The sequence below is a fragment of the Micromesistius poutassou genome (assembly GCF_964030765.1).
Source record: "Micromesistius poutassou genome assembly, chromosome: 12".
In the NCBI taxonomy this organism is placed as follows: domain Eukaryota; kingdom Metazoa; phylum Chordata; class Actinopteri; order Gadiformes; family Gadidae; genus Micromesistius; species Micromesistius poutassou.
In genome coordinates, this window is record NC_140282.1 from 10,799,869 (window position 1) to 10,817,368 (window position 17,500).

Below are 17,500 nucleotides of genomic sequence, written 5' to 3' on the forward strand. Positions count from 1 at the left end.
ATCTTGTTCATGGGGAACACTTCGCAATAAGGGTACAATAATTAACCATGCATTAACATTGGTTAATCCAGTAATAAGCATTAACTAACAGTAAATGAACAGTTAACTAATGGTCAAGTAATAATTCACTAAAGGTGTTCATGTTAAGATATTCGTTAATACATTCATGTGTACATGAATATCTTAGTTAACCTGAACACCATGAATAAACATGAACATTAACATGAACAACTCTTTAAGGGCAGTATGGCTGGATTAGAAAGTAATTGATTGACCTCTGCATGTTGACTTCTGCACGTGATATACAGTATATATAGTTAATGGTATAATATAATATGACATTAAATAAAGGTATGTTGTGATTCATAGATTGTTTTGTCTGTGTGTCTTTAGGTGTGCACATAGATTCACTACGTGGTAGTGTGATGTTTCTCTCTAGCTGTGTTCTACTTTAGGAAGAGTAGTGGCCAGGGTGGTCTCTATCCCTCCGCCTTTCTCCCTCTCTCTCTCGCTCCCACTCTTTTGATGCTCCATTCTGTCTCCGCCTGCAGCAGCTCCACAAATCGATAGCCCCGCTGCGGGCTATGTACCAAGCGGGCATCAGATACATTTAAAACACCCGCTAGACTCGGGCCAATTAGCTCTCCGATTCCAGCTCAACATGTCAGCTGTTAGCTGCCGAGTTGCAGAAGAAAATGCGGTTGTTAATTTTAGGAGTAGACGTCTACTACTAGATGTATATTTTTATTTAAGTCCTGGACTTTATTGTGTTTGTATCCTCAATTGTGTCTTGTTGATGTCTTTTAATGTGTGTAAGACATTTCTGATACAATTAAATAAATCTAATCAAATCAAATCAACACCAAAAGATAGATAGGGAGAGAGAGAGAGCTAGAGAGAGAGAGAGAGAGAGAGAGAGAGAGAGAGAGAGAGAGAGAGAGAGCGAGAGAGAGAGAGAGAGAGAGAGAGACAGTCACATAACTGTCTTGGGCAGGGCGATATGGAAGAATTCCGTCAATTGCACATAATGGGAATCCAGAAGTTCATGGAACAATGGAGTCATCTGAGGTCAGGGCTTTGAAGGTCACTATCTGATCTTTCATGGATGACAGACTACCCACTTGAAGGCGTCCTGAGTATGTCATTGTTTCGTTGTTCTGTCTTTGATTTCAGTGTTGTAACACAACACTGATGACTCTGATTACACTTCGAAGTAATTGTTTTCAGAACGAGTGCACAAAGATATTTCCCTTCAAATGTTTTTGGTTCAGAGACATAAACACCAGTAGATGACCCTTCGACGGTACGTCATCCAATCACGGATGAAGCTACACTATCTAACTCCCACCCGCCCGCTCCTCTCCCCCCCCTGCCCTCCACCAAACGGCAGTTGCCTGGACTATGAGGGACACACTGCTCAGACTGCAGAGCGTGATGCAGAGCATTTGACTGCATTTAGTTCTGAACCAAGTTACTGTTTGAACCTTGAAGGACACCCAGCTAAACCAAGTGTGTGTGTTTCAGTGTGTATGTGTATGTTAGAGTTTGCGAGTGTGTGTGTGTATTTGAGTATGTGTGTCTGTACAATTAAGTCTTTTTGTGTGTGTGTTTGTACTTCAGCCTGTGTGTGTATTTCCATGTGTGTGTGTGGGTGTGTGTGTGTGTGCTTCAGTATGTGTGTGTATTTCTATGTGTGTGTGTGTGCGTGTCTGTTTGTGCACTTCACTGTGTGTGTGTGTGTGTGTGAGGCCCAATCCCCTGGAGTTCAAAGGCAGTCCTTACTTAAATCCGTCCTGACCTCCCAGATGGCCGCGGCGCTCACCAGACCGGCCGCTTTGAAGGCGGGACCTCGTCCTCTTCAAATACGGTTTCCTCTGTAAAGTTCCCACCGCTCCGCCAAAGCAAACACCCCTGTGTTCTCACACGCTGTCTCCTTAATGACCATCTAAACCTCGCGGCAGGGTCCGACTTCTCCCCCTCGTGCCAATAGCTCCCACTCACTCACCGGGGGGATCCCAACCCGCAGATCCGTCTCAAACTGGGACAGAGAGAGAGAGAGAGAGAGACGCATCCCCACCCACCCCTCCATCCCCCCTTTGTGAGCCTCACAAAAAAGAGGATAAAACCCTCAACGTGCTTCACTCAGCGACCAGCCCTTGGCGTTTCGCTGCAACGCTTAACGACGGACCAGATCCAGTCTCCCCCCCCCCCCCCCCACCGTTGCATAACGTGATATATTTCGTGAATGTGCGGTGCCAAAATTCCGCCGTGTTGTACTGGAGAATCCGACGGCGCCGCTCCTGTGTTCTCCCCCTGCGTTCCCCATCTCCCGCTCCATCTCCGCATCCTTGTGGGAAAGGGTGGTGAAAGGCGACCGTTAATTTGTCTAATCTTATCTCCCCCTCAAGTCATATTTCTTGTGCAGCCGTACAGATCCTGGGCTCCGGTTCAACCGCTTGAGGAACCACTCGGCGTGTGCGATCGTTAACTGTGTTCCCCTCCCGAAACAACCACGCTACACTACGCAGTACTGTACTGTACTGTACTATACTCTATACGGCTTTATACTGCTTTGTACTGTACTATATACTCAACTCTGCTCTATACTCCTCCATGCTGTACTATATACTGTACTATGCTATATACTACATACTGTACTATACTGCACTATATATACTACATTAAACTGCTCTACAATGTACAATACAGTACTAAACTATACTACAGTTCCCTAAACTGTATTATACTGTACTGTATACTAGTATATACTACTTTACTATACTGAACTAAACTAGTGTATACTACTGTACAATGCCATACCATTCTATGTGTGATGTGCACTGTGCGTGACCATGGATTTGAACTATAATCGTTCTGTGAAGGCTGAAGATGCTGAAATACACACACACACACACACACACACACACACACACACACACACACTCCCACATGCACACGGACACGCACACGGACACGCACACGCGTACACATACACATAACCACAACACCCCCACCGGCTCTCTGCCTCAACAGTCGAAGCTGGACTCCAATCAGGGGCCAGGGCATAGCGCAGCAGATAAAGGCCATCAAAGTGTTCTGTGACAGTGGGGACAAAGAGAGCCTGGCTTTCCCATCAGGGGTGGGCAGTGGGACTAAAGGGGTATGTCTGGTCCTCCCCAGGACCAGGCCCTGTCGGTGCTCGCCCTCGACGACCCCATGGCAACCGCTAAATGCCACCGACCGAAAAATGCCATGTTATTTTTGTGTGCCAAGCAGATATGTTTGTGTGTGTCTGTGTCTTTGTGTGTCGGTCGATTTTTTTTGTTGGGGTAAACGGTATGTTGTAGGTTGTTGTTGCTTTTGCTGTTTTTGGTGCTAAGTAATGTGGAAGCAGGCATTTTAAACCCGGTGAATTGAATGCCTCGTGTTCTTGTTGCTCTTTCAGGACGGACTTCTGCGTTCACAAGGACGAGCCCTGCGACACAGTCGGTGAGTTGCGCAATGATTCTCCTTTTCTGTCCTTCTCTGGGGTCACACTGCTCCATCCTGACCTCAGCCTGCTGAACATTCTGATGTATTCATTCACACGCTCCATGTTTGCGAGTATTCAGTATTTCAGAGGCAATTAGGCCAACAGAACAACACATGCAAGGACATTAACGCTTTTGGAGCATGGCCTTTGCCAGGAATCCATGTCTGAATTCATAACTTGTTTTTTAAGATTTAAAGTTGTTCTGACACTTCGTTCTGCACACAAACATGATTCATACTTTGACGACCTCCAACTAAGCTGCTAAAGGAAAAGTTTAGTTCTGCTCCACTCCCTCCTAACCCTGTAACTAGAAGAATCAGTCACCTAGTCACCCTGTGTTGTCACTAGGAGTCCCATCCTACAATACACGGCAATGGCATTGTGTGTGTGAGCAACCACATGAATATCCCATGGTGCACCGCTCCAACAAACGGTGGTTTTCAGCAGCCATAGTGCTATACAGTAGTGTTTGCTTTGTGTGTGTTAGTCTTAACTGGACGTTTCAGACACACCCTGGCCTGTGGAAAAAAAAAACGTCTTGGCACCCATCGCCATAGAAACGCCATCTCTAGTGCTGAGCTTGTTTGGAGGCCGCGCTAAGAAACGTCCAGAAGGCACCGTGTTATTTCAAGTGCGAGCATGCATGCCCTCCGAGTCCAAATAGGTTTGGTTCTTGTTTCTTTATGCATGTATGGTTTTAATGTACCAGAAAACCAAACATTCCGTGGGTGCCGCTTCATACGTGGCCAATCCATCACGTTCATCCCATAACAACAGCCCGAAGAGGAATAACAGAGACAGACTTTTACGCAGCGTTACTGTTTTATCTGCCTCCGGCCCTGGCTGGGGGTAAGACAGAGAGTTTCTGCCTCAGTGTCTCCTTACAAAGGCATTATTTGGAGTTCAAAACTGGTGCGGCGCGCTTGTGCTCCCAACATAAATAAATGCTAAATGACCAATGTCTGGTCAGAGATGTAAGGTCATTTGTTTTAATGTATTCCCATGTGAAATTGACCTGCCGTGTCTATCTCTGTATCTTTGTGTTGTTTCTGCTCTGCTCTGCTGCGGGCCAGTCTGGGTTTTTTTCGCTGTCCTCACAGCATCCTTTGGTATGATGCTGCCCCTGCCAAACGGCCGGAGCCGTCACACTGTCCAACATGTTCCTGGGAACTCGTGTGTTATGTAACGAACAAGACTTCCTGGCTGCTGTTTTTAACGTTTAATGTTTGGAACGTGGAACTGAGGGTTCCACCTCAGCTTCATCTCTGTAGGCAGACATATGTTGCAGGGATGCATACACGCACGCGCACGCACACGCACGCACATGCACACACACACACACACACACACACACACACACACACACACACACACAAACACACACACACCGAAACACACACACACGCACACACAGGCACACACACACACACACACACAGGCACACAGGCACACACACACACACACACACACATACATTACATAACTTTGTAACATTACATTTAGACACTTTTGTCCAAAGCAACTTACTTAAAATGTGCAATAAAAAATGAAGATGCATCCCAAAAAGGGCAAGAATCAGTCAAGTACATAAAACGATCAAATAAGGATACTACTGTTAGTGCTACTATAAAGAGACAAGAGATATATACAGTTCTTAATGATCATATATATCAAGGTTTGATTTGTATTATTATTTTTTAACACACTATCTTTTTCACACACACACACACACACACACACACACACACACACACACACACACACACACACACACACACACACACACACACACACACACACACACACACACAAACTCACACAAACTCCCCTAGAGAGTACTTGATATGTGTGGCCTCTTGTATCTCTCCCTTCCCCTTGTTTCCTTACAAAGCATTAGAGAGCAGTCATGTCTTCTCTATATCATCTGTGCTCATAAAACAACAATCCCTGTGTGAGCGCTGGTAGGGGGAGGGGGGGTGGGGGGGGGGAGGAGATCCCCCTTCAGAGGCTCCGGCAGACCCAGCAGCCCTCCCAGAAACCTGGACGCATCCGCACGAACAGGAACACACGGCTCATCTCGTTTATCAGCTGGATCTTTCCACCTCACTTTGGTGTGTGTGTGTGTGTGTGTGTGTGTGTGTGTGTGTGCGTTTGTGTGTGTACCTTTGAGAAGGATCAAGGGATGTCTGACTTCCTTTTCATCCAGGCATCCAGGAAGGAGCTATGATTCAATCTTCTTATCAGACCAAACATGGGGCGTGTGTTTGCGTGTCTGTTTGTGTGCCAACACGCACGTGTGTGTGTGTGTGTGTGCAGTTGTGTGCGTCTGTGTATGTGTGTGAGTGTCTGTCTGTATATGTGTGTGTGTGTGTGTGTGTGTGTGTGTGTGTGTGTGTGTGTGTGTGTGTGTGATTGTGTGCATATGTAGATATACTCGCCGCTATACAAACAGCATTCTTCTCTGCTTTTGTACTCTGATGTTGGACTGGTGTTGCCTGGGATCATCCAATCTCAGTGGGCCGACTCTGCTCTTGGCCGTAGGTTAACGGCCCAACCCGCGTTCCCTGTTCACTTCTCTCTCTCTGTGCTGAACACTGTTTTCAACCAGAGCCTAATACCATTCTTCTGAGATTCAAGATTCAAGACTCAAGAAGCTTCATTTATCCAGAGGAAAATTGCTGTGCAACAGCAATTTCTGGATGAACCATTGGGTGGAGGGCCTGGCTCCCCGGGGCCAGGGGACCCCCGGGATGGTGATTACGTCCACCCACTGTTTGTCCCACCCAGAGCCCCCTGCTGCAACCCACCTCAGACGGGCAGATTAGCTGCCCTGGCTGATGCTGGCTTCCTTGCCGCCGTCACCATATCTCGGCCGGTTGATTGTGAACTATGTGCCCGGCAGGGTGGATTGATTTCCTCCAGCCGGTCTCTGGGGCCGTGCCCCCACTTTCTCTGATTTCTGTTGACCACACGCTTGATAAATTACCCTCAACCAGACTCTGTGGTCTTCACACACTTCCTATCCCGCTGGGAAATCTAAGATGTGAACCACCGCCTTGAGATTGTAATTGCATTTCCATCGAGGTCCAAAGTTGTGTCTGTGTTTTACTCATGCTCCGCGTGTCCATCTGATGGTCCCCCGAATACCCATCTCTGATTGGACCTGGTTTTTGTCCAACTCATGGCGTCCTTACCCTGCGAGTTCAGCTCCCTGAGCCCGAGACATTGTAGTCCTCGGTGGATTTTAACATCGATGCGGAAACATGACGCATGCTCTGTGCATGATATCAGCTCTGTTGCTGTTATCAGCTGAGTTACTGTTAGAAGCTGTTTCTTTGATCAGCTATGTTACTGTTACCAGCTGTGTTAATGTTATCAGCAGTGATAAGCTGTGTTAATGTTATCAGCAGTGATAAGCTGTGTTACTGTTACCAGCTTTGTTGTTGTTATTAGCTCTGTTAGTGTGATCAGCGAGGTAACTCTTATTAACTGTGTAACTGTCATTAGCTGTGTTAGTGTGATCAGCGAGGTAACTCTTATTAACTGTGTTACTGTCATTAGCTGTGTTAGTGTCATCAGCTAGGTAACTCTTATTAACTGTGTAACTGTCATTAGCTGTGTTAGTGTAATCAGCTGTGTTACATCATGAGAGCGACCGGTACATGGGTGAGAGGGCAGCACCCTCGCTCCAGCACCGTAATGCTCTCAGTGCACTGATCTGACCGATTACCGCCACCACAACACTCCTGCCCTTTGTTGTCAGAGCCAGGCCCCAGAGTGTGCGTGTGTGTGTCAGGGTCAGTGTGACTGTGTGTTTTTGTGTGTGAGAGAGAGTGTGAATGGGAATGTGTTTGTGGGTGATTGTGAGCGTGTGTGTGTGTGTGTGTGTGTGTGTGTGTGTGTGGGTGAGCGTGTGTGTCTGTGTGTGTGTGTGTGCATGACCCACTTTATGTTACACTATAATCACAGGGCTAGTCCATTGTGTGTGCCCCTCTCTCGCCCCCTCTCACCCCCCTCTCTCTCCCCTGCTCTCTTGTCGTCCCCCCTCCTCTCAGATTCCTCCCCCCTCACACCTTTTATCCTGCGCTGACGGTGCGATCACTTTTAAAGACCAGGGTTTGTGTTTTCTCCTGCGTGCCTCTGCACAAACCTCGGTTGCGCCGAGTTCCAGTAGCATGTGTGAACGGCCTGCTCCACTTCCTGCCTGTGTGTCGTTTATTAGTCCCCGGGGGGGGAGGCGAGGGGACGAGGGGGCGGTGGGGGCGGTGGGGGCGGGGCAAGATGATTGAAGCCCGGACGACACTTGATGCATGGTTGGCTTGATGGAGTGGGTCGTGGGGAGGAAGTTGATGATAGTGGCGGTGTGTCTGTGTGTTTTACAGCTCCGGTTCCAGAAATCTGTTAATTTATAGGCTGTGGCCTTGTGTGTGCATTTATGTGTGTTGTGCACAGAGTGTGTGTGTGTGTGTGTGTGTGTGTGTGTGTGTGCAATTGTGTGTCAGTGAGTGAGTGTGTGTGTGCTTGTGAGTGCCCGCATGTCTGTGTTTCTGTGTGTGTGTGTGTGTGTGTGTGTGTGTGTGTGTGTGTTTGCTTATGTGTGTGTTTGCTTTGCACCAGCCGTTTCCTAAATCAGCTAACTTATAGTTTTGGGCCGAGTGTAGACATGTGTGAGTGTTGTGCGCATTCGGTGTGTGTCCGTGTCTCTGTCTGCATCGGTGTGTGTGTGTGTGTGTGTGTGTGTTGGTGATAAGTAGAGCGGCGATCGTGTGATCGTGTGAGTCACGATAGGGTAGAGGTCAAGCCAGGGTCAAAAAGTATGTATCTATGTGTGCGTGTGTGTGTGTGTGTGTGTGTGTCAGACCAAACAAAGCGTGTGTGTTTGTTTGGTCCGTGTGTTTGTTTGGCCACACACACACACACACACGCACACACATAAGTTCTTCCTTATCTGGCCCAGGTCCGGGCCGGGTCGCTTGGGGTTGTGTGGTCAGCACTGGGGGGGGGGGGGGGATTTAGACACTCAATGGGGGAATGTTTCAAACGCTTCATAATGAGCGGCAGCTAACTGCGCTCTGCTCCTAGGCAGGGGGGGCCGGCGCCTGTGAGTTTAGCCGCCCGTTGAGGCTTTGCTGCTCTTTTGACGCTGTCCGACTCAATGTGCCGCCAGCGATGTGACACCCGCCGCGGCCGTTTGATCCGCCCAGCGCGCCGCCACCCCCCCCACCCCCCCTGAAAAAACAACCACTGGAGGTTGAGTTTAAGCTCTGGTCGTTGCCCCCCCGCCCCTCTCCTCTCCCCTCCTACCGCCACCCCCCCCCCCCCCCCCGCGCCCCCCCCCCCGTACTAATGAACCAGGACCCACGGTCCAGCCCCAAAGCTTCATCCTCACAAGTGCTGCCCTCCGGTCCTGGCTCCGGACGGTGTCGTCAAATCTAAAACAGACATCACATATGACATCACTACCAGCCCTACCACCCCGAGTGCCTTTTTCTTGGACCGTTACTTCGTATTGATTCGGACACGCAGCGAGAGGCACACCATGATGATCCGATAGGCTGGCGGCCCCTTTACATCCCATCCGATGCCACAGCTGGTGCTGCTATACTGCTCCACGATAGCATCGAGTCAGCTGGTAACCTGCTTAGCTCGATTGGCCTTTTGAGGGTTATTCTTTGAGCTGCGGTCGCTTTGCTTCAAGTGGTCCAGATGATGCTGGCTACGGTGCTGGCAGCGAGTGTTGACACCAGCCCATCTATGGATAAAAGTCAGTCTGAATTATCGTCTCTTTCTTGCTACAATTTTTTTTTTCAAAACTGCCACAAATTTTGGACACGCTGAAATATGTCCTGAATTACTGAAAACAAAAGGCGCCCGAAAAGAAAGGACAATAATAATAATAATAGTAATTTGGTGGATCCGTTTTGTACGAACCTGGCGTGAATTCTTTCCTATGACTCCAGCAGATGATAGACGTCATAGCCCTGTAATTGCAGCCTCTGAGCGAATGTGGGGGTTGCTTAAAAAGACTTTGCAAACCTTTCGAAGATTAGGAGGTGGAGGAGGAGGAGGTTCGGGGAGGAGGAGGAGGAGGAGGAGGAGGGAAAATGAAAAACTCGCAACATGTAAGAATCCAGGCCAACATCTGTTTTTATCGCCCTGAGATGTTTCCAGTGAGGAACGGCTTTGTGTCAAACCCAATCCAGTGCAAAAGCAGCCATATTTTGATTTTGCTAAATAGATTCAGTAGAAGTACGGCCAGCTTAGCAGTAAAGACCCCTGGCTGAGTACTCAGGTTGTGTGTGTGTGTGTGTGTGTGTGTGTGTGTGTGTGTGTGTGTGTGTGTGTGTGTGTGTGTGTGTGTGTGTGTGTGTTTGTGCACTCGGGGGTGTGTGTGTATTCATAATTGATTGTGGAGTGTAGGGAGGCCAAAGCACTATGAGTAATATGTCATTTGAAATCATGACTTACTGCTATTGCGTCCCCCTTGATTACTAAACATGTCAGACCCAAAACCTTCTGTGTGTCTGCACAGAGACTTATCGCCACCGTGCAGAAGTATTCACAGTATTCCCCAAAAGTGCACATGTGGATGTAGCCATAGACTTTAAGTATGGAGTCCTTTTAAATAATTTACAATACAATAAGATACTGTCAAACACAATTAGGGGACACTCGCTGGCCCGCTGACAAGCCCTTACAAGGGAAAATTGAGCGAGTCGCTGAAGACACACAAAGAGCATTGTTAGTCAGTATCTTCCAGCTTATTGTTCATTGTCCGCAAAAGCTTTTCATTCACCAGCGCCAAAGAGTATCATCGGAACTCCCAGCTGCTCATCTGCGTTACCTTTCCTCCATTAAACCCACCCTCTTCCTTCAGCCCTATCGGTTTTCAAAACAGAACAAATTACGCTCCGTTTCCACTTCCTATGCCCCCCTTACGTTGCGATCGCTCCCACGTTTCGCTGACCGAGGCCAAAGCGGTGGATGTCTGCCGTCTTCACGGAGAGAGAGAGAGAGAGAGAGAGCGAGCGTTGGCCCTGGCCGGGGCTCTGATGATGGGGCCCGTTCCCGTGTCAGGGATATCATTCAGGCCTCTGGTGTTTCCAGAGAGAGCCTCCCTGGCCCGCCTCCAGCGCGCAGACACAAAGCAGGTGTGTGCTGACTCACGGTGGGGCCACTGCAGTGATGTCAGCGGGCCTGGCCCCGCTCCGCTGATTGACTGCTGCTTTTTTTTTTTTTTCCCTTTACATCGTTTGGCCGCGCGCGGATAATCAAGGCAGGGGTCTGTGCTTTTCTTTTCAAACTCTTTTGTTTGTTGTTGTTTTGTTTTTGTTTTGGGTAATCAGTGTCATGGCACCGTGCGGCTCTCAGCAGCAGCCCACGTTTGCAGAAACCCGATTGGATGTTCTTTTGTTCTACAGGCTGTAGGTAATTCGTACCAGAGATGCAAATCGGACAGGACCTCACAATACGATGTCACAACGTTTTTTGAGTGCCGATTAGATAGGTATTGCAATTATGTGTGTATTGCAGTTGAGTAAAGATTGCGATACGATATTCTGTTTTTTTCCCGCGTGACGTTGGTTTAGCGTTGGGTATGATGTTGCGGTACAGGTTCTACAGCTCCAGCTGTGTCCATTTAGTTTTTTTTAAATGGCCAAGGCCTAACGGAACACGTAGTTGCAAATTGACTTTTCGCCAATACACTATAGCGCCCTCTGTTGGAAGATGCCATTAATGTCCTTCCACTAAGATTACATTGAAGATTATGGCTTGAAAAAAAACATTGTTTTTCGTCAACCCGATGACCTGAGTATCGCGGAAGCAAAGTATACTCACATGAATCGATTTTTCCTGCTACTACTACTAATAATACTACTACTACTACTACTACTACTGCTACTACGACTAGTACCCCACCAACACAAATTCTTCAGTGTGGCAGGATTGTCTCACGATTACGGTGTCTGATTCCAAGCCGAAAGTTGTGGGTTTGAACCCCTATTCGTGTTGTGTACCCGCACTAATCCCTGAGCTAGATGCCCTAAACCCCACCGGCTCATTAATGACATGGATCCAAATCAATCCCCTGTAAATCACTTTGGATAAAAGAGCCTCCTAAACGGCTAAACAGTAAATAGCACTAGCACTACTAACACTACCAGGGCTAATAATAAATAATAAGTTATTATCACACCAGCTGTGCGTCTCCTATCGACATCGCCTGGCCGCACCAGATGGCCCGTGCAGAGAATCAAATCAGTTTTCTTTGTAGGTCCTGGAAGGGAAGGAAGGGACGGGCCAAAACACTAACTGTGATGTCATTTTCTCTCTCGGCTTGTGGCAGGGATCGCTTACCTGGGAGGGGTGTGCAGTGCCAAGAGGAAGTGTGTGTTAGCCGAGGATAACGGACTCAACTTGGCTTTCACCATCGCCCACGAGCTGGGTCACAAGTAAGGCTCAGGGCCAGCGCTGCTCTCTATGAATCTGTCTCTCTCTCGCTCTCTCTCTCTCTCTCTGTCTCTCTCTCTCTCTCACTGCCTCTGTTCATCACAGTGTATCTAATGGTGTATATATCGGTATGTATAACTGTGTATATATATAACTGTGTATTTAATGGTAACGGTGTATATAATAACTAGTGTATAGAACGCTGTATCTAATGGTGTATATGACTGTGTATTTAACATTAACAGTGTATATAATAGTGTATATACCAGTTTATCTAATGGTGCATATGGCGGTGTTTATAACCGTGTATTTAACAGTAACGGTGTATATATTAGTGTGTATAATGGTGTATGCCAACAGTAACGATGTATATAACAGTGTTTATAACAGTGTTTTTAATAGTGTCTTCAGCATTTTAGATCAGAGGTTTTATCCGTTGTGTTTATTTTGCTCTTTTGCGTGGAAGTGTCTTTTGCGTGTGACGATTGGTGTGCACGTTTACTCATTGCCCTTTACACTTACTACACCAACTACACTTGAGCTGTCTTGCCCTGAGCAAGAATTGCCTTCATCAGCGCGCTCCATTCTAAGATATCTTATGTCGTAGAATGGCTGACAACCGTTGGACTGGCGTTCGGCTTCTGAACATCCAGCATGAAATTAAAATAAACATTTGCGGGAAGATTAAAATAAACATTTGTGGGGAAAATTAAAATAAACATTTGTGGGAAATGGGAAGATAACTTTCATCGGTGTTGGAAACTTGTTTTACTTCGTTAAATACAATGTGTGGTGCAGCGGAGATGGTTTCCATGGTTCATTGGGGTCATTGGTCTGGTTTGTAAGTAAAGTAGTGGTACCCACGGTAGTGGTACCTGCGGTCTGGACTCATCCAGAACTGCATCTTTACTGCAAACCCGGTGGGTCTGACCTGCAAGTTTCTGCATCTTGGCGGGTCTTCACCGATTTGAATTTATAGGTCGAGGGGGGCTATGTCTCCAGAGCTGACAGGCATTTCACACGGTCAATACCTATAGCTGGACACCGCTAGGGAAATCATTGCATGGCTCTTGAGCATCTCGATGAATACGAAGGGAGTCGAACACATGTCATTCATTTGGGAAGTCATTCATAGTGGACCCGGCAGTCTTTTAACATTGTCGCTGAGAAGTAACAGAAACAATGTGTTGTCTTTTCATGCAGAATAAATATTTAATAACAACCCAGAACAATCGTTTATGTTGTTCCGAGCAGTTAAGCAAAGTGAAAAAAACGAGATCGGAAACAATAGTAGATCTGCTCGGAGCGAACCGACTTTGTCAATGTCCTGCTAAAGACAATGGGAAATGACAAGGTAAGTGTTTCTGACTCCAATATCATGCCGTATTACCAGGGGCAACAGATTGCAGATTCATTTGAATGAATAAGATTTGATCTTTCAGAATTTGATTAGATTGTGCAAAACTGACAAAATGTTTTTTTAACAGCTGTAAACTAGTACCAATAGTATTAGTGTGTGACAATGTGCAATAAACATTGTCTCAGTGGCAAAGTTTTGGAAAATGCTGTCATTTGGCAATACCAAGGAAGCCCAAAACTGTTTTTTTTGACAGCCTTCTGGCTGTCAAAAATGTAATCTCCCTCCCTCTCTCTGTTGCTCTCTCTCTCTCTCTCTCTCTCTCTCTCTCTCTCTCTCTCTCTCTCTCTCTCTCTCTCTCTCTCTCTCTCTCTCTCTCTCTCTCTTGCGTTGGTGCTACCATTTTCGGCCTGTTTAGACGGATCAGATGATCTTGCACTCAATCACATTAGAGAAAACTCTGTTGTGTTAGGCTATTTTCCGATGAGCACATCGTAAAACAATACTACGTGTTATGCAAGCATTACAGATGTGCAAATGAAGCAAGACATTTAGAAACACTAAATCCATTTTAACGATGAACACATTGGACCAATCCCCGTTGTTTCATCTCTGACCGAAGAATCAACCTTGGTCAGGAATCCACCTAAAGTGCTCCTCAGTCCTTATTCACTCCTGCCCTGAGCTTTAATAAGGTGCATCCTAATTTAATCTCATGTTCCGCTAAAGTAGGCCACTCACTAACACAGTGCGCTAAATAAAAAAAATAAAGACATGCCTCAGACACAGTGCATCTACATAGCGTTAGCCGCATAGCATAATTGCCTAAGTCATATTTTAACGTTCATCATGTATTTAGCGTCAAAAATGCCAAATCAAGTCAAATAGATGACTTCATTCATGGAATGTAAAAAGCACTCTGATTGGCTTAGGTTATAGCCAATGAGGCACAGTGAATCAGCAGCATTAGGAGAGTAGAGTTAGGTTACATATCACAATTTGGCCAAAATATGATTTAGGCAATTATGCTATGAGGCTAACGATTTTAGCTACGTAAATACATATTTTCAATAATTACAGGCTCTACGATGAAAGTTTGTATCATGCCCAGATGTTGACACTTATATGCTGTACTTGTTTAGCACCGGTACAGCCAGGCAGACAATAGTAGAGGTGTTGATCCCAGTGCATTATGTTATGGCTCAGCCACACAGTGTGTGTGAGTGCCAGAAGCACCTTTACACAGGCTTTGTGGTCAGCGCCAGCTCCCTGGAGCTCTCCGGGCCAGCCTCAGCCAGCCAGACATCTCTCCCCAGCCCAGTGAGCTAGTAAGAGGGTAAGCTGGCGTCGGAGTGGGCCTCTGTGTATACCGACGCCCAGGTATTGTGTAGGTGTGTGTGTGCGTTTGTGTTTGTGTATTTGTGTGTGTGTGTGTGTGTGTGTGTGTGTGTGTGTGTGTGTGTGCGTGTCTGTTGGTGTGCGTGTGTGTTTGTGTGCCTGTGTGTGTGTGTGTGTGTGTGTGTGTGTGTGCACACGTGTGTGTGTGCGTGTCTATTTTGCATGTTTGTGTGGTTGTGCGCTCTCACATTGGTTTTAAGGATAACTTCTCAGCCAGGTCGGAGATTTTGTGAAACACGCTGATGTTCCTGTACACTGCACACAGAGTACACTATAGTAATTGCACTAGAGACATGCAATACTGTACAGTTTAGTGTAGTTTAATGCCATTGGAGTTAACTACTGATGAATGAAATGTTCATATGAATCGTCCCTCTGTGCATTTCTGTACATTTAGTGGATGGTAATAAACAATTGTTGAACTGCAGTTACTTTTTAATTACTTTTTACTTTTTTCAAGAATACGTTTTACTGTATATTTTCTGAAACACTGACGCTCCATGTGAATGAGTTTCACGCGCCACCTGACTGTGGTCACCTGTGGTGCCGCGCTGCCTCTAAACGCCACCCTAAAGGTGTTCTCCCTCCTGTTATTACTTACAAATGCCTTGCTGCACACACACGCTATGATTTTCAATTACGGCGCCGGCTCTTAAGGCGTGTTCCCATACGTTCTCGGCCCGTTGCGGCGTGCTGTTTTTTGGGGGGTGTTTGTTGTGTTTGTCCCATGGTGGATCCTGGTGCTGCTGCGCTGCTGTCTCCTTTCGCGGCCGTGTTTGCTGATGTGTCTTTTAAGTTTGTTTGGGGGGGGGGGTCTGATAAACAGCAGAATATTACAGCGAATACCGCTGCTTGTTCTGAGGGAACCGGGATGGGGTTGTGGTCGTGCTCTGCAGCTTGTTAAGGATTGTGTTCAAAGTTCACAGTCACACACACAGGCACACACACACACACACACACACACACACACACACGCGCACACACGCACACACACACAATCATACATGCATACACCTGCACACACACATACAAACACACACGATTGTGTAACCCTTTTTAGAAGGGTCCATGGACACAGGTTTTTGGGTTATTGTTGAAATGGGTGAAAGAAAAGGAGAGTGCGAGTCTGATAATTTATTAGGCCCTGACTCACTGTTCAAACCAGGCTTTTGTTTTTCATTTGCAAATGTAGGTCACGTCTTCAAGAGAAAAGCTGTAACTTTCCCTGCAGTCTTCCCTGTTTCAATACGTGTCCCTCTGTCATAATCTCTCTCTCTCCCTCCCTCTCTCTCTCTCTCTCTCTCTCTATCTGTCTGTCTCGCTCATCCAACCGTTATCTCTGTCTTTCTCTGTTTCTTTTTTCCTTTTTCTCTCTCTCGCTCTTGCTTTCTCTCTCTCTCTCTCTCTCTCTCTCTCTCTCTCTCTCTCTCTCTCTCTCTCTCTCTCTCTCTCTCTCTCTCTCTTTCTGCTGCTGCATTCACATGCTGCTCGTGGTTTCCCGACTCAGGGAGTCGTCCTTCCGACGTTGGTGTGGTTTATGAGCTTTTAACTCATAATGTGGTAACAACACGCTACAAAGTAGATGAGTTGTATGATAGCGCTTAGAGTGTTTAAACAACACGTTGATCGCTGTTTCCGTTTTTTGCCTGACAAGGAAGAACAAATGAAACAGATCAGGGGAAGCATTGTTATGGGGATGGATGCTACTAGATAACTTTTCTAACTTTTCTAACTTTTCTAGGTCACTCTAAGTGGAGAGCAACTAACAGTTTCAACCTAACACTGCATGGCTTACTGTGCGAATACACATGAACAGAGAATTGATCTTCAATCCTTGATTTAATAAAACTCTATGTACTAAACATTGACTTTCGTCCACCACAATATGTATGACATCACAAGTCTACATCATGCACCAACGTTTTTTGGCCGACTTTCCGAATTGTTGTTCCGATTTAAGAGGCGTTCATGAGAATTATCCCAGGCAGGGACTCATTTTTCAGATTATTTCCGACACCACATGAATGCAACATTCCTCTATCACACACACACACACACACACACACACACACACACACGCAGACACACATGCTGGGTGAGATATACTTTCCTGTGGAAGCTGGCCTCGGGCTGCATCTCTCCTTGGCCAATACATTACAGCTGTGGCTGAAGGGAAATGTTCAACATGGTCTGGGCCTTTTGTTGTGTCGCTGGAAGATTGTTCACTGCGTTCACTTATGTTTTTATTTCATGGTTTTTCCACCTATTTAAAGTTGTCTGAGAAAAAACGCCATTATATAACGTGAAACGATGAAACGTGAAGCGTATGCTTGTCGAGTTGATTTTGCGTATTTCATATTGTGTAACGTGTATATGCTTAGTATTTTGTCTCTGTCTCTCTCTCTCTCTCTCTCACTCACTCTCTCTCTGTCTCTCTCTCTCACTCTCTCTCAGCATGGGAATGAGCCACGATGATGACCATGCCACCTGCACCGGTCACTCCCACATCATGTCGGGCGAGTGGGTGAAAGGTCGTAACCCCAGCGACCTCTCCTGGTCCTCCTGTAGCCGTGACGACCTGGAGAAGTTCCTCAGGTTGTTGTTGCAGTCATTTTTCTCTTTCTGTTGTTTTGTGCTCTCTGTCATGCACTGAGTCACTTAGTCATTTAATAACACACACACTCACAGGGACACTCACACGCACACGCATGCACACACACACAGAGCCTCAGATTGCGTCTCATGGTCCTAGTGGAGGGAGG

The 17,500-nt window shown here is 46.6% G+C and overlaps 1 protein-coding gene across 1 annotated transcript in view; it reads left to right on the forward strand.

Moving 5' to 3' along the window:
* adamts17 (ADAM metallopeptidase with thrombospondin type 1 motif, 17) overlaps window positions 1-17,500 on the forward strand; it is a gene marked incomplete at both ends in the record, with an annotated part of 65,480 nt that overhangs the window by 15,639 nt on the left and 32,341 nt on the right. The window contains 3 exons of the mRNA XM_084476337.1: window positions 3,446-3,489; window positions 11,880-11,985; window positions 17,193-17,333. Of these exons, the coding sequence (XP_084332463.1) occupies window positions 3,446-3,489; window positions 11,880-11,985; window positions 17,193-17,333 (291 nt within the window). The remainder of the gene's footprint in view (window positions 1-3,445; window positions 3,490-11,879; window positions 11,986-17,192; window positions 17,334-17,500) is intronic.